The following is a 26,414-nucleotide window of genomic DNA, read 5'->3' as shown; positions in this document are numbered from 1 at the left end:
GACGCGATAGGTGGCGCATTATTGGGCGCAGTAAGTACCACCTTGTTTCGCGTTGGCATTGGTCGGGGTAAGAATTCGCAGATCTGCGCGAGCGATTTCCTCTCGAGAAAGCAGGTGCGGTAGACTCACTGTTGGGGAAATATTACATGGAAGCGAACGAAGTCATAGAATAACTGAGTGGCCCTGGCGTGCCTGCGAGATCATGGCAAAACTTTTCCGGTATATTAACACGTAATATCCACGCCTAAGCGGTCCCGAACAATATCGAGTTTCGGAAACGCGCATAGCGTGTGATCATTCTCATCGCTCTTCGTCTTTACTAGCACACTATCGTTATTCAGCCACTAAGCGGTACAGATGATAAGAAATGAGTAAAATCGAAAAAAGCCATCTTTACATTGCCAGAAGACAGCACCGAAGACGAAAAAGAAGACTTGTTCGAGCGGATTTCGCCCACTATCTCGTACACCACTCGACCATTGTAAGTAACCTGTCAATATATTTATCGCTCTCGCCTCCCCGAAACAATATATATATATATATATATATATATATATATATATATATATATATATATATATATATATATATATATATATATATATATATATAAACAAAATGTTCTGTAGTTTCTCTAGTTCCGGTATGCATGCACGTAGTTTAGAAACAAGGAGCACACTTACAAAAAAGGCATATTTACTTGCCTTTTATAGTATGCTGTAGCTATAAAATACTCACTGGCGTAAACATACGCATGTGTATAACCTTGAGTTCCCTTTATCGCATTCTTCAGCCTTTAAATATACACGTAGTCATGTTTCGACTATTTTGTTACTGAAAACTGTAGTTCTTTGTAGCTGTCTGACTTCAATGGTTCCGCTGTGTCTAGCCTTATTTCAGCTGTGTGTCATTCGGCCATTGCGCTCATAGTGATGGTGACATGTGAATGAACAAAGAGTGTGAGTTTAAACCCCCTAATCCACAAACACCTTTGACACCTGTATGGGGGGGGGGGGGGGGGTTAGGCTTTGTAGAATGAAGAGCGGTGCGCACTACTATTTCTAGGCTAATGGCACTTCTTTTTCTGCCTGGTTCCGCTTCTTTCATCGGCTATTGCTTATGAAAATACACTGGGTAATCAGATCTGGTTGTTAAATAAAAAGGTTTCTCTCTATCCCTCTCAATCAGTCATGAATCCAGGTTGAAACGAGTAAGTAATAATTATAACATACTGGTCGTATCTGACATGCCTGTAGAGGCTGCTCAGTCATGGTCCGGCAACATTGCTTTGGCTTGAAAATTGCGGAGAAAGGAATGAAGAAAACAGTCCAAGCGTGCGTCGCTGCAATTTTAAAGTCAGGAAGATCAAACAGCCATGATTTGCAATCGATCTTTATTCAATTTAGGTCAAAAGAGTGGCACAGCTTCATTCTTCTTTTTTAGAAACAAAATGACTATTTTGAAGCTTGCGACATGGTACTTAGTAGAAGCATAGCCTAGTGCTAATTAATTGAGATTTGATAAGTGTGCCCTTAACCATAACTTAGATAAGGTTACATTGATGCTTCAATCTGTCTCGAGTGCGAAATCTCTATACTGAGAAAAAAACGAGGGTTGTGCGCGTAAAGGAAACTGACGAGTAGCCGAGAGCTTCAAGGCAGCTTTTTTTTTCCTTCGATTTGTTTTTCGAAAGGTCGAACGCGACAAAGCCATGCGCAATCTCTTGCCATATTATTTCTCATTACGCCTGGTAACGAGTACACTCTGAAAGTTGGAATAAGAATTTCTACACAACTCGCAAATTTCGTCACTAGATTTTGGCGACGAACATTAGGTTAACTAATTAAACTCTACAGTGAAAACACGTTAAGGAGACACTTCTCTCGTGCCCGTATAGTTAAGAATAAAATATGTTGCGTTCATCCTCGTTAATTTGATAAGAGTAATTAAATTCGCAAGTCAAGACGATGCGTATCAAAGAGGCACTGAATGATGAACTCTGGAATAGAAGCGCTTAATGTCATTTTCAAATCGCTGTGTTATGAGCGAAAATGAAAAAAAAGAAAGAAGGAAAAGCAGTCAGCCACGCAAACTACATGGCCGTCACAGTTCTAACCTCTTAGGAGAAAGACAGGACGCCTCTTAGCCAAAGCAGTGGCAATGAGTACTTTCTGTCCCAGGCTTGGAGAAACAACGCAAGAAGATTCATGTAGTGCCTGAACGCGGAAAGAACTTCCTTATTTTCAAAGAGAAAGAAAGAGAGGGAAAAAAAAGAATGAACACTTCGGGACACTTCTTGAACGAGCGAGGCGCAGCAGGAGAAGGCAAACGACTGCACGCCATGAAGTTCTCGGGCGCATACATCACTGGCCATTCTTCATTCAGCCAAGAAGGCGAAACACTGGAAACACTTACGAAAACGAGACGGCAGAAACACGAGAAAGCGACTGCCGCCGCTCTTCCCCGTGGCGCGCAATTGATTCTCGACAGCTCTCGCAGAGAGGAAAGAGACGGGCCGACCTTAACGCCGTACAAAGGGGGCATCATGTCCCGGCGGAAGGGAGCACTTTGAAGCAAGCGAGCAGCTTCTGCCACTGCGCTTCCCTTTTCCCGCGCCCCGCTCGTGTCTCCCCAGGTCGTTTAGCATCTTCCCTCCTCCCCCGTACGCTTTTCTCTTGTTCGCGGAGGCACCGCCGCCCTGGGTAGAAGGCGCGCGCAGTAACAAGACTCGGCTCCCAACGAATGCGAACGATTAATTTCCGTTAGCATTTAATGAAGGGCCTTCGAGGGAACCGATGGACGCGTCTCCGGGGGGATCCGTGCGAGCCGCTCGAGCACGCGGAAGGACAAACTCGAGCAGCGGGGCGACACAAAGATTGCCGCTGTTGTCGAAAAGAAAGCGGCTGTACGGAGGCCATTGCGAACCTGCCGGGAGGAAAATGAAACGTCCCGATTTACAGAAGCTTAGGATGTCTGAGAAAACAAGAATAAACAATATGAAACAGGAATGACCGCAGCGCACATTAGCGCTGAATGAATTAATGAAGAGTTATCATTTACGATTAAGTTTGCAATGAGGAGAGTGAATTGTCGCAAGAAATCAGGCACTTCTTTCCGTTTCTTATGATTAACTGCCATTCCCCGAGTACATAATGTTTTTTTAACCTGCTCGAGCCCAAAGGAAACATCTTGTGATACCACCAACAGCGCTGCTCGAGGCTAATGAGGCATTCCTACTATTTTCACGATGATTGCGAAACATTTTCCATACCGTTGAGAGCAAGGAACCTTATAACGCTTTGCACGAAGTGGCTGTAGGTGCACGCAACATAAATTTTGTACTTCTGTTACTTACTACACATGTGCGCAGTGACCGACGGAATGACCAAACGAATGATGCGATGTCACGAAGACCACTTTTCTTTTGTGCAGTCGCTTTCTTGTTTGTTCAGTCTCAGATAGCGTTAAGTAAAACACATTGTACACTAATGGCGGGAAAAAAAATGCATTTAACGGAATGTGGCAATACGCAGTTCAAGCAAACTCGTTTCTGCGGCAGACGAGAGCGGTAGAATAAAAGCGAAATGAGAACCAACGGTACTTCAAGTGAAAGAAACGCTATCTAAGTGAGACTAGGGTTTTACGTGACAGCGCAGGAACGCACATTCGCACATATTCTCCTGCTCCAAGGACTTGCGTAATAAACTAAGCCATCTATGTCGAGAAAGGCAGACTGCGATGAGGTCCGGAATTTCAACAGCCAACGAACAAACTCTAGAGACAGAGAAATGCTATTAACGTCGCACGGATATTGCAGCTAATGATGCATGGCCGCTACACAGGCCCTCACCAGAGCAGCAGCAGCTGCTTAGACCTCTCTACTGGGAATGCTTTAAATGGCCTCCTTTAGCCTCGACCTAACCTAGCATTGCTTAAGTCAGCAAAATGTCACTAAAGGGTCGACGACAATGTGAACAAAAGAGAAGGGCACTGCTATTGAGGACCTTATTTGGCTCTGAAAGTAGGCAGACGCAGAAATTCTGCAGCCTTTATTGAAGAGGTTGTCTGCAGCGGCGGAAACTACGGTTCACTGCGCACAGGCGGCAGTAATAGCCAAATGTTAAGCAAGCCTGGGCACATCTGTCAGCTTGACAACAGCACCAGCGTGAGTTCCAGACAGAGGAGCCTTAGCAGGTTGAGTGCCTACGTAGCAGAAGGTCTAGCCTGCTCAAGTAACGCGCGTGTCACCCATGAAGCTTTACGCAGCGAAAAAGTCGCAAAAAGCCACGTTCTGGCAGCAAGTGCTTACGCAAAAAAAGAACCTAAGAAAACAACAAAAGAGAAAACTTTTTTTTGTTTTGTTTTCATCAACTTGACCGCCCGTTGGTGCCTGCGTCATTTGCATTTTTTTTAGAGAGAACAGTAGGTTATGGAGGCATTGCACGTTTATTTCTATTCTTCTTTCTTTTTGAATCATATGGACGTGGCTTGCATGCATCTGTATATACAGCCATTTCTTTTTACTTTTTATATGCTTTTTTATATATTGAGCGCTCCTTTCTTTTCTATTGTTATCGACTGTAGGCGATACCGCAGTCCCGCCTCTTCAGTGCGATTATTACAAGTGGCAGAGGTTACTTTCATAGCACATGACAATGTCCATAAATCTAAGAAGCTGTTTCGCGTTATTTGCAGAAATGAGGCCGTGTAAGTGAACTGTAAGCCTCTTATCAAAAATCAAGAGACTACCACCAGTTTCCAGGTATACGACGCCATAATCAGCTAAATAAGCGCATTGACGTTCCAGTTAGTGTCGTCCCACCGTGGGCGAAATAGGCCTTTTAAAACAGCCCACGCGCCTGCCTTGAGGGAGACACCAATGATGCCTGACGAAAGGAGCTGTTGCCCTCCCTATCACTATTGTGCCATTGCGCGCCTTGCTGAACGGTGAATGTAGGCACGTTGCAAAGACGACTTTGCTTCTAGTGCAGCGGTAAGCCATTTCTCTGGCGTTGAGAATGTCTTCACAGCAAGATCTCCATGTGCATCTCCATTTCTGGAGGCACAGCGTCAGTCAAGCCTGAAACGATGTGGGCGTGCTTCAAGTCGGCGAGGCTGCCCGAGTGTGCTTTCTCTTCGTAATACTGCTTGATTGGTTGGCCTCTCTTCAGACGGCAATGTATGAACCGACGGAATGGATCCCCGACGGGTGCAGCGAAGCGTTCGCGCATGCTTTTGTTGATGATTTTCCATGATTCATCGCTGTCGAAAATCTCGGTAAAATACCAGTGCAAGGCCTCACCTTCCAAGTGTTCGCTGAAGTGGTTTAACTTGTCTCGCTGCAGCCATCTTGCGGTTGTCACCTTGGCGTCAAGGAAGCGTAGCCATTTGTCCACTGGGGCGTCATCTTCTGTTCCAGTGCGCTGCGGGACGTTGATCACCTTTTTGGATGTGCTCATGACGCTTCTGTTGTTAATGCTGTCGACTTAACGTGACGAAAATATCATGGTGTCAACTCGAACACTTGGATTTATTCTTTAGTCGCACGCACTTCAGTCAGCGTTAGCAACAACGTGCTGTGCGTACAGTGCGGATGATGCTCGACTTGCTGGAGCAGTGAGCCCGTATCCCCCATCCCCCCTTCCTATCACTCCTCAAAAAAAAAAAAACAAAAGTAATGAAAAGGAAAAGGAAAAGTCCTTACACTGTTGAATTGTTCGCAAGGGCGCACAGCGTGTTTCGCGCAACTTGAGCCAAACTCTAAATATATGCAAATGCTACGTAGCTGGAAAGAATCAAGGTAATGCTGTTTGCCATCGCTTGGAGATACTCAGATTTTTTGCATCCCGCCTAATTAGATAATTAGTCTTAATTAACTAATCAGCTTCTAAATTATTATAATTAGATGAAAAATGTCAAAGAGAAGATTGTGCAGCAACATGAAAAACTCCCGATACAGCATTTTGTTGCTCAATACGTGCTACATAAAAGTGTTTTGCCAAGAGTGAAAAAGCCCGCGAATACATGCAAGATTGCCGCGCGACTGGCCGCTCGAGGCACATTGCATGTATCATTGATACTTTTCATCTAATTAGAATAATTTAGAAATTGTTTAATTAATTGAGACTAATTATCTAATTACGCGGGATGCAAAAAATAATCTGAGTGTCTCCAGGCGATGGCAAACAACATTACCTTGGTTCTGTCAAAAAGGTGTAGGATTGGGCTGGTTAGTAAAACATGCTTTAAAGTTTGAATAGCGCAAGCACTGCAGAGGGGACAGAAGGAGGGGACAGACGAGGTGATAGAGCTAGCTCTGTTCTCTCTTCTGTCCCCTCTGCTGTCCTTGCGCTATTAATCATACTTTAAAGCTTGGTTCTATCCATGTACGTAGCATATGCATACTTTTTAAAGTTTGGCTCAAGTGAAACACCTTGTATATATATATGGACAACAATACCAAAAAGATGAATTCTGCATTATCGGTCTTTAATCGTGGTAAAATCCTAATGTATATAATCGAACTCTGAGGTAAGTATAAAACAATGTGTTTGCAAGGGAAAGGTGGATATTTTGGAAAAAATCGGCAGCATATTACACTCCTGTAACACGTGAAGGCGAAAGCCTGCTCCACACGTGGCCGTGAACTGAAAAGTAACCCCACGCCTTTACAAATCCTCCTCCATGCTTCCCAGCTAAAACCGTGCTGCGAGAATCAAACTTGGCTGCTTGGCTGCTTTAAAACCGCATGACAGCTGGACTCCTGCGCACTGAAAAAATTTCGCCTGGTCAGATGAAGCCATGTTTCTTCTCTTCAGAAGTGACGAGATTTGTCGAGTCTGGGGCTGCTTTTCGTGTACTTAGCCCAATTCACAGAATTGGTAACGTGATGACTAAGGAACTGTGCAACGGCGTTCTAAAGAAGATAATGTTTTCATGGGGACGGAGATATTCTGGCTGTCAGTTTATATTACAACAAGACAACGACCCAAAGCTCACATCCGCCATTGTGAAGGTTTGGTTCAAGAAGGGGGAAGTGACACTGATGGAGTCGCCAAGCAAGTCTCCGAATCTGAAGCCTTTCGAACAACTTTGGGAAGAACTGGAACACAGCCTGAAACTCTAAACAGTGCGCAATGCCTACCACAAATTTTGTCAGCTCTAGCAACAAGGGTAGAATCTACCCCAAACGGCCATTGACAGTTTGCAAGAATCTATGTCTCATCACTGTCAGGCTGTAACCGAAGGAAACGGCTTCCCTACGATGAACTAATGATATAATTCTCTAAATTCATATGCAAATGGCCGTATACTGATTTCTTTTGTGATAAGGGTGCTGTCACTGATAGCTTTTCAAATACTAATGTATCAGATTTTCTCAATAAAGCCTGTCATGAATTAATAAAGGGAAAATGAGACATCCAGCCAATCGTAGCAATTGCTACAAAGGAAACCCATATGGATTCCTCGAAAGAAAAGCCTCGCAGTTGAAGGAAAGTTTCTCCTGGTCCGGGAGTCGAAACCGAGACCACTGCCTATACTGGGCAGCCGCTCTACCATCTGAGCTAACCTACGAGGAATCCGTATGGGTTTACGTTGTAGCAATTTCTACGATTGGGTGGATGCCTAATTTTCCCTTTATTAAATACTTCTCTCCACTTTGCGGGTTTCCACCGAACTATTTCGCCAACACCTGTTATGAAACACTGCGACTTATTATTTGTAAAATTATCCACCTTTCTCATTCAACAACATTGTTTCATCCTTACTATAGAATTTGCATATATTGTCATTGTACCTCGATGTAAGACCGAACATGCAAATATGACATGTTCTTGTCCACAAATATATATATATATATATATATATATATATATATATATATATATATATATATATATATATATATACAGTGCTTGACTGATAGGACGCACGAAAAGAAGAAATTTTATTGAAATTGACATGCGATGTTACCTAATCTACAACGTCCCAGTAACGAACTCTTAAAATTATTCACTTTAAAGCACATATACTTTAATTGCGTAATCAAACCTGAATAGTAATGATGTGCCATCAATTTTGCAGAAACCACCTGCTAACATCTGTTAGGAGAAATACACCCTCATGTGAGAAAATACATCGATGTTCCATTTAACTCTCAGGGGAACTGCACTATCGCATTTATCCAGAGTACTAGTAAGTGCTAACTTATCAGAACTGTTAACGTATCATAACTGATATTTCACTATTGCCTGGCTTCAGATCTGTAGTGTTCTCTGAAGTGAATAGTGAAAAGTTAGCTGGTGAAAGTTTGTTAATTAGGTATTTGAACATTCTGATTTGGGATGCTAGTAATACCGGACTCTTCATGCGATCGACTGATCAGAAAAAGCCGAATTCTGCTCTATGACAAATCTAACCGGCACCAATTAATTCTGTCCATTGAAAATTTATTTTGACCACATTTCTTGTATCTAAAGAATCATGCAAGGCGTACAGCTGCAGAGAAGATTAAAAAAATGTCAATTCTTCAGTGAATTTTGTCAAGTTCAACACTGCGAACTATATGCGAGAACTCTGTACCGCGATGTTAGATATGGGAACGTCAACTATTTCATGTCTAGCATACTTTTAAAGCACCTGTCCAGTAACTTGAAAAGTATGCCGGATGCAAAGGATTACAAAAAAGCAATAAAACAAGTGAACCCGTTACGTGACGACATATTGACATCGAAAGCAAACACCCAGACGTCTACCTTCCCGCCCAGTTTATTAGGACGCTTTATACATATTAGTGAAATTCGCAGCGCAATTGCTAAGTGTTTCGAGATGTATGTGGCATGTTTTAAATATCAATGTTTTCATCAGTGCGTTCCCTTCTGACGCACTTTCATGGCGTGCACGTTTGTGCGCCCATCCCCTGAAGGGGCTATTCCTGAGCAGTGAAACCTGCATGCCGTAAGCGTCAAACAGAATTCTTAACGCGAGAGTCGTTGGAGCGTGTAATGGTGGGTTGTCTAATACACGCATTCTTTCGAGAACACACTTAATTCATAGGACGCACGCACACAGTAACAGTAACACACAGAACTATCAGCGCGTTCAGGATAACCTCAATAGTCTTCCGATTTATATAAGCTTATGAAGTATCTCGACAATTTGCAGAAAGAAATGCTTTTATATTTCTATTGCTAGGGTCCCTTTTTAGGAAAAAGATTTTAATGCTATTTACATGCCTCGAGACTTTGAAAAACATGTTTTTGAGTTGTTCTAAATCTATGTGTTCATTTAAAAATGGCCAATTTGCCTTTCACGCCCACACTCTTAACATTCGAACAAATTACTGTATGTCATACTGCTTCGGTACTTATACAGGACTGTCACTCAACTGTGCAATCAACTAGAATAAATCTATTTGATAATGATGTGTGCAGTTATCTTTGAAAGAATGAATATATACACAAAAATTTGCTTCACCTAAGCCACATTTTGGCATGGGTCATAATGGAAAATGTTATTGGTGGATTTCAATAATCCTAGTTCGTGGCACGTCTCGATATGTAAAAAAGTGTAGCCTGGGAAATTTCAAAAGAAAATCTTGATTGTGTGAAACTTTATCCATGTTGGCGTAACCCAAGAAAAATACATTTAAATTTTGAGTAAAACGAGACGAAAGATATGATATACACAAGAAACCAACATGTTGGAGGGCTGAAATTCTCCGGACTAGCAGCAGGGCTCTTCTTGGGCTTCTTCCGTATCTTGTACCTTTACTTCACATTTCAATGCTTTGAGGCACTAACTCAGCCTTCTCCATCCACATCCACGCTTCCTCATTTGCTTTGTGTCTGTTGCCTGAAAACCGTCACTTCGGACACGTTTGCACCCTACACTGTGTCATAAGGCTGGTAGCAACACAAAAGTTTTCTACATGCGAAGCTATTTGACAATGCATAGTATAAGAAAGCAAAATGTTGCTCCAACAGCGTCAATATACCTTTGGACAATGTGTATGAACGAACAGGTCGGGTTATTTTGTATCCCTTTTGAGAGTTTAAAGCTAATTTATATCAGAATACTGCGTTTTTCAAGATATAATAAATATTGAGTTGAGCAATAAATAACACTAAACTCACAACTTAACTAATGTAAAACTACCATAGTTGTGAAAATGTGAAACAAACTTCAAAGTTTCGTTTTCCCACATACAGCAAGGCGTAGGCTACAAATTAGCGTGTAACTTTTAACCGACACAAAGATGGTGCTTGATCGTTTTATGCTTCAATGGGCAGAAGAGTGCATAGGACTATTTAAAAATATAAATTTTTATTCTGTGAAGAAAATTAGTATTTCAGCATCGTCCTCATACCTTAAGGATGTTGCGCGGCACAGTATAATTTTTCCGATTTCTAAGCACTCTTGAGGTAAGAAATGAAAGCAAGAAATAGAGGAAGATTCACAGTGGTGGGTCTCCTATAGTTATTTGCCTGTCGTACGCAGCTGCATAAGCAGGGGGGGGTGCACTACGGATACTTGCACCCTCCCTTACCTCCCTCGTACTTTCTGTGTTAGTATGTGACCTACTCTGTCTCCCCCTCCACTCACCCTCCCGGTTCCAGTCATGGGCGTACACCCCCCCCCCCCCCCCCCGCTGCCCCCCTACCCCCTGAAAAAATTTCTGGCTATGCCACTGGCCATACGTTATTGGGACGGGTTACGCGATTATTCTATATGAACTATTTTTTTAGAACCTCAATGGCTAGTTTGGGACACTTTCGTTACACCACAAGGATGAATGTTTTCGTACAACTATATACTATGCCACAATAGTAAAGGAGCAGTGTACGCACATAGCGAGTACAGTCTTTGTCAAATGTATACCGGCTACGCTGCCTGCGACAGACATGATGACTACAGACTGTTTATAGTAGTTCCTGCAGCATGCCGAAATTTGTAACGGCCCGGGGAATGAAGAGAACTCTCGCACTCATCATCCAGAGTTGTGGAGTGTGAAGAGCATCATGGGAACCGCATCACACAGCCGAATGGCGCATCTTGTGAAAGCAGGGAGTAACATGTGTACGTTTGACAAAGGCTTTACATGCTAGAATTAGTCTTCATTAGCACCACACAACATATATTATATTGCAGGTCACTTGTTTTCGTATTACCTTTGTATGATTCTTTTATTGTCTGTACGACCTGAGTGAAAATGGTCTAAATTGAACCAGAAATGCGTATTTTTTTCCTTCCATTTCCTCTATATGTTTTCAGACATGTTGGCCTGTACGTGGGATGCTATTGTACGTGAATACATTTGTCATACATTCCTTTTCCTGCATATGTTTTCAAGACATGTTGGCCTGTACGTGGGATGCTATTGTACGCGAATACATTTGTCTTGCTTTTTTCTGTGAGATGCAATACATATATGTAAACAATATGTATTTACAATGAGTGTAAAACCTTTTCGCTGCCAGTCAAACAGGGGCAAGGGCCTCGTCAAGCTGCTTGTAGCAGCTTTTTTGCTGTCCTGGCATTCTTTTTTTTCATACGCGGAAGAATGCTGAATAAAGATTTGATTTGAAAGATTTGATAACACAAAAGAACTTTCACACTCATTTATTGCCGCTGTAGGTGTCGCCACCTCCTTTCTGACGGAGGACACTTTCTCCCTCGCTGCCGAACGTCTGATGCTCTGCCCCCGGTGGCACTCTATATACGCACGCCCATTTACCACCCTGTCCTCGTGCAAAAGCAGGCGCCGTCGCAAGAGCAAATAGAAAAACGCATCGCAGTAGATTGGTATGGCATTAGAGACGTGACGCATTCTTTCAGCACGTATTCGCTCGGCGAGGGGACCGTCTGTGAAGCGATCGGCATGTCTACTACTCATGTGCGCGCTGTCTTGCGTTCCTGTGTTGTCGCAGATGCCAGGCACGTTGGGACTGAATGATCGTGAAGCGCGAGCATTGAGTGGGGCCAGATTTCAAATAATAACGAAAACGAGAAAGAAGAGAACGAAAGAAACTGCTCGTGGCTCATTGGTAATCTTTTAAATTGCCTTCTGATATAGTATACCATCCGGCTGCAAGAGTTGAGGTGCAGTCCCAACGTTAGAAAAAAGTTTGGAACCTAGCCTATCTTGCTTTTTCCCGATGGTGTCGTGGAAACGTGCCACAACGTAAAATAATAATTAAGGACATGCACTTTTCTATATTTAACTGGAGAAGAGCAACGAAGAAATAAGGCAGTTTAGTAGGCGTGAGTGAAACGTACAGATATCTGTGTTCGAAGTTTCAAAGCTATGAAATTCGAAAACAGAACTTCTACTAGTGACAAAAACTACCAAAGCGCTTAGTTGAACTCGCTGCACTACACTTGCCTAATATACGCAACTACGGAAAGCTGGCTGCGGTGGAATTGTATTTTCCATACCAAGTCAAGCTCAACTTAAAAGTGGCAAGATTAAGGCATTGTGAGCTACGCTTTTGAGTCCAAGGAGATCCATTACTGAACTGCGTGCGCGGCAAATGAGTTTGGCTTCGGAAAGAGGAGTAGTAGATTACAGAATTTTTTCTGCAATCTCAAATTCAGCACAGCATTGAATTTTATATGTATCCACCGCCGTTTAGAGTTCCTGTAAGGCATGAGAGTTAAGCCACTTCACCATGAAGTTGCATCATCGAAAGGAAACGTAACAAATGGCGCCCTCGAGAGAAAATGAGAGAAAAGGAAGAAAGGAAAGGCAGAGGGGTTAACCAGATGTGCAACAGCTTTGCTATACTTCTCTGGCGGAGAAAGCTAAACTGGCGAAAAGGCACAAAGGAGGAGAGAGAGAGACAGAGAGCTAGTTGCGCGTACACGTGAAAGTGTACACCGAGTCTCAATGGCAGCACAGACCTGTAGACTCGAAGGACTTCACCTTTGAAAACGGTCTGTGTAATGCTCTCCGGAGAGGAACTGTTCATAGTCAGTTCGCTTCAGCAAGAGTGGCACCTAAATGAGTAAATCAACTATTTCACTAAGGAACGAGTAAGCGTTCGTAAGTGCCTCCTCCGACCCAGACAGAATTAACTTCGGATCCTCCGTACCATTGTTGAACATGCTACAGCTGATACTACACTGAATCTTAGTGTGTACGAAGTTATGGAAATGAAATTGAACCACCAAGGGTCCTAATGTGCACCTAAGCCAAAGTAGAGGAGCGTTTTTTCATCCTCATACCGTATTCCTTCCCTGTCAGCAATGAGGCTGCATTCAACAATCGCCGCAACCATTGCTAAACATCAGGCCTACTTGCCTGCACGAGTATCAGCACTATTGTGGCGTATGGAACGGCCTCAGTTACAAGTGGCTATTGCGGGCATCAAAAAAGAAAAAAAAAGAGAGAAAAAGAGACAGAGAGAGAGTGAGAGTGAGAGAGAGAGAAAGTCGAAGCGCCCTTGCGAGCTTTGAAGCAATTGAGCAATATCGGCATACCTATACGACGTGAACAAAACCCGGTGATAGGATTAGACAGGTCGTTCAGTGAAGCTCAACAGTAGGCATTCATAATGCCGGTAAAGTCTGTTGAAATCAAGTTGACGACATCTTGTGAGGCTACGTGGACAGTTGCATAACCTGCTGCGCTTGACTTCAGTTTTCAGGAGCGAACCAAAGAACGTAGAGTTCCCTGTGACTCCAAGGCCGCCTTCCAAAGCATACAAAACGCAATGAACCGAGGGCCTATTAAACAACCCGTCTCGGATATTCACGTGCATCGGTATCACATGCATGGCAAAGGACATATCGCACTTTTTGCAATTCCGGGGCACAGCGGTATCAGCTGGAATGACCGCGCCGAAGAAGCCTACTGATCTGCACAGGAGAAAAGAGTGATTGCTTTTCGATTCCGCTTTCGCAAGCTAACGCTGCAGCTTGGCTACGCTTGATGTCCCGGGAACTTTAAGTGTCCCCCGTGGGACTTGAATAACTTCACTATACCTAGTCTGTTCGTTGTTTTCTGATCTAAACTACATCTACGCCCTCGCTTTATACGACGCGAACAAACCATTTCGCACCATTTGTGGCTCGGAGCCGCATTGAATAACTTTCATGCCTTTCTATTGGAACGTCTGACAGCTCCACGTGAGACACCCCCATGTAACTGTTACAGAACATTCACACACCTTTGCATCTGCGCGCGCTATAGTGCCGACAGACTGCGCAGTACTTGAAAGACTGGACAATCATCCACTGTCAGATCAGGAAGTTATAGGCCAGTGCTCTCCTAGTGACACACGCAGAATAATATATTTGCGATGCTCAGTTTCGTAAGGTCCGCACGCCTACATAACATATTTTTGAGAACGCTGTTTGCCACCACTGGCGGATCCTGAGTGGGCACGCTAGAAGCCCGGATGGATCCCAGGGTCCCATCGATATCGAAAAATGAAGGTTGACGTCCGCCAAAATATGAACTCAATTTCATATTCTTTCAGATTCCACAGCCAGCCAGTACTATTTGAAGTCGGTAGTGACAAGATAAAGAAAGAAGAACTTTGAGTTGAGTTGAGTGGTTGTAGACTACTGGTTGGATTAGCCTTGCAGTTGCTGCCGGCAATGGCTCCACCGTAGCGACACTTAAAATAAATAAATCACATAAATCAGACACAGACCTCACAATTACACATAGTCACTCCTAAGGTCACCTTGTGGAGACCAAATCCGTGTCCTGCAGGTAATTTAAAAGAAGGCGAGGAACCTCCTTCCTACACAACTGGTTCCCGCGCGGCAAAAAAAATGTCCTGAATAGAACTGTGAGGAACTCCTGTCTTTTTGAGCGACCCGAATAACACACTCCTTTCCGCATTATACAGAGTACAGCACATGAGGTAATGTTCTATGTCACCGCACACACCACACGTTGAACATAATGGAGACAACGCCAGGCCAGTCTTATACATACACGCAGGGGTAAGAACACAGCCCGTGCGAATGCGGAGCAGTAAAGTTGCTTGGTTTCTTTTGAGACCCTTGGTCTCACACCGAGCGTAGGGAGCTAAGACATAAGGCATCAGTAGGGAACCCTTGCTGTAACCTTTGAAGGGCAGATTTTCAATCTCTAAGAATGACAACAGGTTGAGGCGTACAAAATCTTAGCTTCTTTAGAGCTGCCCCAATGGCAACGCTTTCGGCCGTTGTGGGGTACACGACTGCAGTGAAGCGAACAGACCAATCATACTTCAAACAGGGAATGTGAAAAGCAGCTGCACTAGATCCTCTGACCTTGTCCACAGAGCCATCAGTAAAAATTTCAGGATGACGTGCATATTCAGTCTCAAGATGTTCCAGTACGAGCGAACGCGTTGCCGCCAAAGAACTCCGCTTAGCGCGAACGTGAGGAATTGCCAACGAACAATCGAGGCTCGCGAATGACCAAAGTGGTTTCAACCTCTTCGTTCGAACTCTAGCGTCAAGTGCCAGGTACCCAAGGGCCAAGTACGCCCGGGACTCAGATCTCTTTCGAAGGCGCTGTAGAAGGGCTCGCCCGGCTACCGTCTGTTTGAGGCGGCCAATTCGCATCAATAACCTTTGTGAAGCGACTAGGCTAAGAGGTCTCGATAGAGACTCATAAATTACTTCATTGTTAGGAGCAGTCTGCAGAACACCAAGAGCCCTCCTAAGGCCTTTTATGTGCAAAACCTCAAGTCGTTCCAGCTGTGATAGCGAGGGGGAAATTAAAGGGAGCTGGTATATTATTCGACTCGTAACCATTGCATCATGCAGCCTGATCATTGAAGAAGGGTTATTTCCCCATTGCTCACTTGCAACTCTACGGATCACATTGAGACGCGAAGATAGTGAAGTCAAAATCGAGTCCACAGCCCGTCGCCACTGTAGACGGTAGTCAATAATGACGCCCAAAAAGCGCTTGTGCTTCAATTGACGAAGGCAAGATATATCAAGGTCTATCTTCAGCCGCGCATACCGTCTTCCTGTACCTGGAGATATGATGAAGCCAGATTTTCCCACTGAGAGAGTCAACCCAACACTTTGAAGGTAATCTTGAACTGAAAGTAATGCCTGTCGAGCTATTAGAGCTAAACGCTTGCCAAATATCCAGTTAACCAAAGACAAATGTCGTCCGCGCATATCGACCTATGGGCATGCCTGCGATGTTTTTGCACTTCAGCGGGAAGACCAGCCATTACAACATTAAAGAGCGTTGGGGAAACCTGAGGTACACCTCGCGATACCGCCCTTTCGGTGCTTATGGTACTTCCTAACCGCGCTTGATTTTTACGATCACTGATGAATGAGTGAATAAATCGCAGAAGATAGCCCTGTACGCCTATGGCCAGCAAACTATATAGTATTGAGCTCTAAAGGACGCTATCATAAGCACGTGATACATCTAGGAAAATAGCTAGCGTTGAAAGGCCAAAAGCTCTATGATGTTCAATGCCGCTTATCAAGTCCAAGACCCTATCTTGCGCGCTTAAACCTGTGCGGAATCCAGTCATGCATGTTGGCAGAGCCCTTCTATCTTCGAGCCACCAAGATAAACACTTACTTGCCAGCTTCTCCATGAGCTTAGCCACACACGACGTCAGTGATCTTTCTCATTGCTGTGCTTATCTTCTTGCAGCTACGCGTGACCAATGGTGCGTCCCACGCACGGTGGTGCCACACCAACGCACCTATGAAGGCAGGGTCTGCCTGCACGCACCAGTATGGTTGCGCGAGACCGGCCGTGCTTCGTCTCCAAACTATTATGCTACAGGTGCTCTAGCCAACGACTTGTCGCACATTTGATCCGATAGTATTCTTTGGCTATTTGGCTACCCATCCCCCCCCTCCATCCCTTTAGTGCCTAAATCGGCTGTCTGCCCTCTAGCGCCGTTTTTAGTAAGTCGCGACAGATAGTGTTCCCAGTCGAAGTGTCGTGGTGTGTGTCGCCAGCTGTAGCTTGAGCGTCTACGTAACTAAAGCTTTCGCCCTAGTTTTTCAGATAACTGCGGAGAGACCTCATATAGCGGTGGAGATCGAAACGCGCAAGCCATGTCGTGCAGGTGCGGAACCCCGTTGATATGTATCTCAAATATGTGTTCAGCGCGAGTATCAGTTGCAACGGAAGCATGAAGCGCAGCGTCAACATGTTGCAAAACTGTCAAACCAAGAATGAAAGAGTGAGATCGGCGGTTGGGCCAAATAAAGGACGCTTACAAAAAGCGGGTTCAATAACTCTCTGCTGACGAGTTTTTTAATGAGCATTTCGCACACAGGATAAGTTAGGAACTGCATGCAGTTCGCGAGCATGTCCATAATGATGAGTGGAGATTTCAACATCGACTTGTCCAACACTGCTAACATACGGCGCCCAAAAGTTTCGAAGGGACCGTGGTGGTTAGCTCGCCATAGTTTCGACGTGATACCCGCAGCAAGGACAAAGATTGTCATCGGCCGCGTCTTTGCGAAGGGCACCCAAAATCGGAATCTGAGATGACAGGATCAGTGTGGCTCGGTACACAAGCACCAGCTCTCTATTTTGGGCTACAGATGAACGAAAGATGTGACACCCATAACGAGCATGTCAAGATGCAATGATAAAACGCAAGACATAAAACAAGATTAAAGATTCAAAACATTTAGGAACAAAGATTTACGATCAATCTACGATTTTTTTATTTTTTTACGATTTAGAACACGAAGCTTTGATGCGGCGCCATGAGTCGTCTAAGTTATCGCATGCTTATAGTATGATGGCTACTGTAGGGTAGGTTCAAAGTTTATACGGCACGAGACGTCGCGTTGTCTTCTGTCTTTTCTTTAGAGAAAATATTCATTGACTGATTGACGAATTGGGTTTAACGTTCTAAACCAACTCCTGAGGTTTGAAACCACGAGGAGAGCTGCTAATTAATTTTGATCATCTGGATTTATTATACGTTTCTGCATTAAGCTTGCATGGAAATACGGCCGGGAATCAAACTCTTAACCTCATTCTTAACAGCAGAAGTACTAGGTGATTTAGTCTTAGCGAACAGTGATTTGGCTAACGGGTCGTAGATTGAGGCTATTTAATGAACTTACGACGCACGCACGCACGCACGCACGCACGCACGCACGCACGCACGCACGCACGCACGCACGCACGCATGCACACACGCAAGAACGGTGCGTCGGAACGGAACGAAAACAAAAACGAAAAACGAAACACAACGATATTTTTGACTGACAAAGAAATGCAACCGAAACGTTATTTATTATTTTGTTTCAGAGTGAAACCGAAATATTTTTTACCTGTTTTCGGTTCAAGGATAAAGTCGGCAATCAGAAACAACCGACGTCAGGCAACGTCAGAATTAATGCGTATCTCTGGTGTCCGCATAAGCGCCTATCTCAGGAAGGGGTAGTGCGAGCTATCGCTCGCACTACCCCCTCCTGAGATACTAAAATCTACCCTCTCCTGAGATACCCTACCCCCACTACCCCTTCCTGAGATACTACACTACTAAAATCTAAGGCTGCCGCTCGGCGCACTGGCATTGCGGCATCGTAGCAAAACCCTAGGGCTTGCACGATGAAGAGCTTATCGTTTCGTTTTCTACGGGGACAACGCTTTGTTACTGAAGTTTAACCATTAGTTTATGTTCGTTCAAGTTCGTTTTATCGGAACAGCGGCCTTGCATTTGTGCGAGCACATTCGATGACATACTCCTTCTGAGATCATGCTCAGTGCCTTGAGTCAAGGCACTGAGCATGATCACAGAATTCACAATTCACTTATTGAGAAAAACAAGTGTTACGTTCTTATCTTTACTTTGCGCCGAAATTTTTTTGCATGCAGACCAAAACCATTATGAACCGGTACGGGTAATCTTTTTTTTTTCTTTCTTTCCGGAGCAAAACCGAACGGAACTTTTTAAGTGGAACGAAACTGAAACAGAACTAACGACATTTCGTTTCGACAATCTGGGCAAGAATGAATGGAAGCGAAGGTTCGCTAGCTTCTATTCGTTCTTGTTACATTTAACCGAGATAACCCGTAGATCACACAGTTGTATGGCCAAATAGGTAAAGCCTGTTTAGCCATAAGCTCTATAAGCTATAAAATAAGAAGATGTTTTGTCTTCTTGCATAGTGAACAAATCTGGAAGAAAGTCAGTGGATGACGCTTCTGACCTGGTGCATTTATTTTTTAGCAATTACAACGTTTCGCTTTTATAACACACTAATAATGTTTTTTTTTTGCCACGATTCTCATCAAAACATTTCTATAAGGTTAGCAAACTAGCAGCACTTCTTATTCGGTTATGTGGTGAAACAAAATTATTAGAAGCGGCGCACAATTAATACACATACACCGGTGTGTGTCTTGTCTGTACTTCATTTGTGTATGTGGAAGAATTTGCGACGCACTTCAATAGCTGTTAGCTAAACTAGTTACAAGTTAGTCATAGAACTAATCGTAAAGAAACTGTACTACCACATGAAAATGTTCTCGAGAATTTACAATGGCGGAACTATAGCGAAGCATTTTGCTTTATATTTGACATGTGGCCTATAATTTTCCATACGGCACAGTGCTCTCGGTTCTCACTGCCTTCAGCTTACACAAAAACAAATTTCTCACCAATTTTATTACCATTCTCTTTGTAGCAGTGGTTAGCTTCCAACAATCAATCTTCATCACTCTCTGCATCGTTAGTCTTTTCATATTGGCATGAAGCTTCTGTAATGCATGTTAAATGTATATATTCGTTTGTAGAAGATACATTGGACGCTACCTGAATCTTAATTTGCTGTGAAATACTGGGATATTTATAATGTTCACAAGTCTATAGCGTTTTCCCAATTATATATGTTTAAGGGAATGCTGTAGCGCCCCTTGTAGACTTAGGGTACGTACTCCTCGGCTCCAAGGTGTTAAACGAGAAGAGTGTAAAAACTACATTGAAAGCGATAAGGAGAAACACTTGATTACGACACGTTCTACCAACGTTGTAATAAAGCTATGGAAAACTTGCACTGATGTAGCATTGAGGGATGTAACCAAATTATCGTAAGCATGTTTTTTTTTCCCTTGAACATCGAATGCGGCAGCGTATGAGAAATGTCGCGAGAATTTGAACCTCCGAAAGCACATTCAACGACAAGGAAAAAAAAAGAAATAGAGCCTGGAAAATGGTACAAGTTTCACCACACATGGGCAGGAAAGAGTGCACAGGCAGGTACAAGGCTGAAGCTCGAAAAAAAAAAAGAAAAGAAGGTGGGGGCACGTCAAAATCTAGATCTACGTCGCGTCCTTGGGTCGCAGGCGGCATTGGGCACACGCGCCCAAGGTTTCAGTCTTATTGGGGGTAAACAGAGCGGAATAGGCAGGGAGTTGATCTCGTCGGTGCAAGCACACACGGGCGGCCACGGGAGCGTGCGGCCTGTTCGAGCGATATTGGGTCCGAGAAGAGCGCGCGGTCGCCCATCCGGCCCCCAATGCTTACCCGGCCCACTTGTCTCCTCTCGTCCCGGCTTTGTTGCCTTCCATTACTGGAGAGAGCTTGGTGGCCGTGCTTTATGGCGGAAGCCTCGGGGGTGGGCTTTCCTTCGCGAACGTGATTGGTGGCGTTCCATTTGAGGGTTAAACCCACTCGGGGTCCGCAATAAGCGCCCCAAATAGCATCTAATACATAACGTATCGCTGGAGGCGCATCTGTGAAGCGATTCTCCTTCTGCTGCTTGGCGAACAAGAACGGCGGACGCTTAAAATGGCTCCCCATGGGCACGGAACGCGAAAGCGTGAACGTCCATCGCCATAGAGACGTTTCGCCTTGCTAATCCCCGCTGTGCGTTGAGCCAACCGTTAAACGCCCGGTCGCAAAAACGGTTCCTCCATCTTTATATTTGTCAAATGAACAGAAGGAAGACGTAGAGAAAGAGAACTCGCAAGGTGTAGTGGTGTGGATGGGATCTTCAATTCTAACACGTCAAGGTTGGTGTTCAGAAGAGCAGACAATTGGGCAAGTTTGTTTCCCACATCTATCCACTGTAATATTTGGTGAACGAACGCACATTAATAAACGAAAACTACATTTATTATTCTCCATAAAGTGTCCTTTTTTATAAATTTCGAATACAGTGCCACTTAAGCAGCTCAGAATTGCTCTGATGTGACTAACGAAGTACTTGAGTTTAGTTCGACACAATTTACTGCACAACGATCATATCCCTCAAGTCCTGGCTGTCCAGTACGCCGGTGATAGGGCTAGGAGACTTGACTTCCTGGTCCCAACATGGAACTAACCAATCAGGTGGCAACACCTTGTACAGGAACTGAATAAATTTTTTTTCCTCCTCCTCTTGCACAATGATATTATGCATGCTTCGTGCATGCTTCGTGCAATACATCGTGTGACTATCATTAGAGCCACCATTTGTCTGTATTCTACGAACTCTTTCGTGCTATATAGCATTCACATTGTTGCATTATGTTAGTTCTCAAGATGTCTGCCCATTATATATAGGGTCCTCTGTTTTCGGGTTTTGTATTTCTTGAAATTTGGGGGGAAATTGGGGAATTTTACGGAAGAAACACGGGAAGGAATCGGGGCGAAATTGGTGGTTTTGTTGCATGACAGCCCAAATTTCGGGACTTTTCTTTAAACTTTTGCGAACGATTAACACAAGCAATGGTGTCCTTTTGGGCACAAACGTTTCATTTAAACAAGCGAAACCACTCCCATGAACATGTAATGGGATGTAGAGCTGCTCGCAAATCATGTGACCCTCTCAACTCTAGAAATTCTCATCGTCAGACGTCGTTAGTATACTTAAAGAAAAAAAACCACATTAACAAAACACGACAAATACAGACTGGTTTGGCGATCTCCACTTCTTTATCTGCTCTTTTTTTTGTAACTCAGAAAAAGAAGTACAAAACGTAGTGAGCATGGGCATGCTTCGCAAGAGCTGTGATGCTTGTCCTTATATATTGCAAGCGCTTGTTTATATACATAATGATATGCAATGGGATCATTTCTGTGTACATCCTAGACCTGTCGGGCTTTTCGTCCTTGCCTCTTGTCGTCCTGTTTTACTGGTTCCCGATAGACCTTATTACACTTAAATTAATGACATTATCCTTCTTCGAACGTAATCTATAGTCGAGTAAACATCATCTCAACGTCACAGCTACCGTTTAAAATTCAGAGCAACGCCAGCGCTGTGTTGTTCCGCTTTTTTAGCGCGTTACCACCGTTTCCAGGTATGCGATGTGCGACAAGCACGATGCAATGCGCCATTGTCATATTCATTTCAGCGCGACCACTAAAAAAGCAACGAGTTTTCATGCACTCAATGGTGGTGGGCGCTGAATATATCATATATTATATATATGCCGGTTATTGCCTTAGTATTAAGCAAAAAACGAAGCAGACAGCACATTGATATACGAGTATTAATACTGTTATTATTATGGTATATCTTGGCAACTTGCTCATAATATGGGCTTGGAACAACTGCATTGAACATTACCATTTAAGAAGGGGACAACTTTGGGCAGTAATCGGATTTAACCCAATTTTCATAATTTTTAATATTATATTACCACAAAAGGATGGGCGTGGATGGAGCAGCCGTGAAAGTTACTTGCTCTCATCCGTTGCAGGAGCTGCTGGAATCTCCCATGCACAATAATTAATGAGAGCTGTTTATGCAGCACGTCGATACACTAGCTGTTCTCTTTAGCAGTTAAAATTTACTTGGAAACAACAGTACAAACAGAAGTCAACATGCAGAAGAAAGGTGAAAGCTGTTAATACACATCGTAATGTGGCGTCAACGCATTGTAAATTATGGATGTATTGTGAAGTGATAATGCAAACATTTTGATGAGAGTAAATAGGGCTTTGCTTGCAATGGCTATCGCCATTACATGTCGTTCACTCTCAAAAGCGGATAGTCTCGTAGTCTGTAGCATGGCAACGTTCCACTTAGGAGCGACGCTTCCCGGAGAGGTAACAAGGCTACCAAATATCAGCATGGTGGGTGACGCCATTTCTTACAGCATACCAATGCGCACACACTTTCCTGGCACTTCACAACGCCGAACGCTTTTCTCTACTCAGTTGTGATTATGTGCTTGACAGGGAGGATGTTTTTAAATAGTCAGCAGTTGTGAAATTTTACAAGTTCCATGTCTGCGCATTGCGTTCAACTGATCAATGGTACGTTATTTCGAAGCATAGTATAACAAGCAAATTTAGCCCTAGACTTAGGGTAAACCAGTCGACTAATAAGGTCTTATTTCTTCGCCTTAGATCATCTATTACCGGGTGGGTTTACGCTCCATCGTGTAAAATAGCCCCACTTGTGACAGCGTCTATGTACGGATATTCAAAATATCGGACTTCTAGATTCCCTCCTTTGCCATGGCTCTCTGTTCTTGCGTGCAATGTGACATGACGTGAGAAGTTTACTGACGTCAAAGACGCACGCAGATACTTGATTGTCACACATCCCTGCGTTTTTTCATGACTGTGTTGCGTACTGAAATAAACAGCATTGCTATTTAAGTTTATATTAAGTTAATGAACAGTCAGCCCCCTTGGCCGTTATACAGGTACACAACAATGTTTATCGCAAAGACAGTGGGCTATGTTTTCGAGCTTGAGACAATTCTAGTTCGAAGCGTTCGAAGTTGCGGAATGCCTTACGTGCGCTCTGTACATTATTAATTAGCCACTTGCTTGAGATAGCCTAGTGCGAAGGTAACGAGGTCTTGCGAAGACGCGTTAATGGAGCAAGGCCTACTCAACAACTCTTGTTTGAGCGGCCTAACACTGAGGCGCATTAGAATTAACTGCTGCCGGAGCAATTACTGAAAAACGTTGCAATTGAGAAACACTTGCGATGAGCTCACAGCGGAGGAAACAATAACGCCGAATGTATAAATGGCGGACAATTACAGCGTTTATATGCCTACGGCAACGATGAAAGCTGTTATAGGAAATGGACAAAGGTGCTAACTATTGTAAAAATGCAAGCACGGATTTAACAGCCACAACACACAATTATTGTGACGCTGTAAAACAAACATGTGAGAAGATTGCACCACACCACAATCACACCATAATAACATAGAAACACGCTATAATCTTAAGGTGGAGCCAGGAAATATGCAATGCGTACAGATTCGCACACTGTGCATACTTCATAACTGAATAAGAGAACAGCCCGCAGGTTTAAGGGGAACGGAAAAACTTACGTTTCACTGTTAGAAAAACAAGTTTGCTGAGGTCTTCGCCGAAGCCGTTGGAGGCCTTGCAAAGGTAGTACCCTGACTCCTCGGGTTCCAGCTGGTGAATTGAAAGAGTGCCATTCGGAAACAAGCCGTACTTGTGGCTGTTGTAGAGCGGTAGGAACTCTTCTCGAGTGGAGTCTGCGTATGAAAAAGCGAGTGATAAGTGTAAAAGAAAATTTTATTGCTTGTTAACGAGAAATAGAAAAATGTAGAAGGCCGAACAGTTGTGAAGAAATCAATGACTCACTTCATTATTCGCACTATATTGTACTAGCACATGGTTTTTCAGACGAGTTCCAGGTACACTTGATCAATGACCTTCCGCAAATACTTAGAAACTATTGATACTTCAGCTGTGCAGAACGTCTTTCTTTATGCGAAAGCATCGAATGGCCCATTGAGCGAAAAAGCCGGCGTCTGTAGCAGCGAAACTGCACCTAAATTCTCATTGCCTGTGATGCCATGTGACGTGCGCGCCTCGACGGTGCACACTGGGCGAAAGGGAACACCTGCTGCCGCGCTGGGGTCCCAGGTGTGCGTAAGGAGAGAGGGCATCGCCGCAACGCCACGTCACCCTCACTCTTGGAATCCTGTGTTATCCGCGCGTTCCTTGTCCGCGCAAGCTTTCGCCTGCGTTTTAACTTCGCCTCGGTAATCGCTACAAGAAAGAAATGGATAAAAGAAACAATAAATTTGAAAAGAGAAACGTTGTCTATATTGAGTTTCGAACCTACGAACCCGCGCTCAGACGCCGAATGTCTTAGCCACTCGGCTAAACCAACACCTCCTAGATAGCAGGCCTGTGCACTTTGCTTTATAACGTTAAGCTCTTTGGACCGAAATTTCCTTTGCCAAGCACGGCGTGACTACAGCGGTCAGGTCACGACAACGGCGGCTTACTCGGAAGCGTCCCCATTAGATTTTATGGCAATCGGGCAAGGTAGCTTGTCGTCACGGACCAAAGTACGCAGGCCTTGTGGCCAGGAGCCTCAAAGTGCTCGCTTGCCCGTGATGAGTTCGTAGCTCGAAGGACCACTCAGCGGCGTTCAATTCCACATAAATGCTTTCGGCTTCACAACTAATCAAAAGTGCTGCCCTCTGAATTTTCTCTCTGCCACAACGGGAATTTTTGATATTTGGAGTCTTTGGTTACAGGTAATAAACATCACAGTGTACCATGTGATGATGAAGCAGGCAAATTGGGTGGGGTGCCGAAACTTCTACCGTAAGAAAGAGCGAGCCTCAAACACCCACTTCCCCTCCTCCCCCTCCCCTCCCCCCATAAAATGATAGAAAAGCGCAAAACAATAAATAAGGAAGTAGGTCTATTTTGATAGCAAGAAAATGATTCAAAATGAAACGCATTAGCTCTGAGCTGTGCTGGAATCGTGGACGATGGTGACACTTCAAGCCACTGTGGTCGCGCCTGTGAGGTGCGAGCCAAAATAGGTCGCGAAAGTTGCTGACGAGGCCGAGTAGGTCGCCTATGAACAGAAACTTGAAACTTACACCGTCGATCTGTTAAGTAGACAAGAAGTCAAGAGCCATAACGTCTTTATGGAGAGGTGTTTCTTATATGCACAGAGGAATGCATGCCATGGTGAGGAAATGTTGTCATTTGTTCACAACATCCTCCCCAAGCCTAACGCTCGGGGCAGCTGGCTTCTGTTGGAAGGCATGGCGAAGTGCCGGAGCGTGCCAGTCCAATAGTGAGCTGAGTGCGGCTGTTGACTTCACCCAACACCAATTGCAGCAAATTATTTCAGCCTGGCAAGTTTGAGCCGTTAGAGTCATGCTCCAAATCCATGCATGAGCCCTTATGGTGGCCTCAACACTGCCTAAAGTGAGTAGGTGCCTAGATAATGTCAGGGACAGAAAGGCAGAACTTGAACATTGGGTCTTCCTACTTTTGTGTTTGGCTTAGCCTATAAAATAGGCTGTCGAAAATGCGGACTTTTTCGCATTATATTCCGCTGGGCCCCGGCCTGGTCACTCTGACCAGCAATAGAAGAGAAACTCGGCGTGACGGTGGAAAACTTAGGTGCTACAAGTCATTGGACAAACTCGATGTCTGGCGGTTTTTTCGATTCCAGGAACCTTAACATATCTGGCTGATTTGCAGTCTGCTGTT

The 26,414-nt window shown here is 44.1% G+C and overlaps 1 protein-coding gene across 1 annotated transcript in view; it reads right to left on the bottom strand.

Annotated features, from left to right (window-relative positions):
• LOC142557670 (cell adhesion molecule DSCAM-like) overlaps window positions 1-26,414 on the bottom strand; it is a 416,825-nt gene that overhangs the window by 227,879 nt on the left and 162,532 nt on the right. Inside the window, exon 6 of the mRNA XM_075669684.1 lies at window positions 24,248-24,421. Within this exon, the coding sequence (XP_075525799.1) occupies window positions 24,248-24,421 (174 nt within the window). The remainder of the gene's footprint in view (window positions 1-24,247; window positions 24,422-26,414) is intronic.

Source organism: Dermacentor variabilis, chromosome 1 (assembly GCF_050947875.1).
Source record: "Dermacentor variabilis isolate Ectoservices chromosome 1, ASM5094787v1, whole genome shotgun sequence".
Lineage (NCBI taxonomy): Eukaryota > Metazoa > Arthropoda > Arachnida > Ixodida > Ixodidae > Dermacentor > Dermacentor variabilis.
This window is presented reverse-complemented; position numbering and strand designations above follow the sequence as displayed.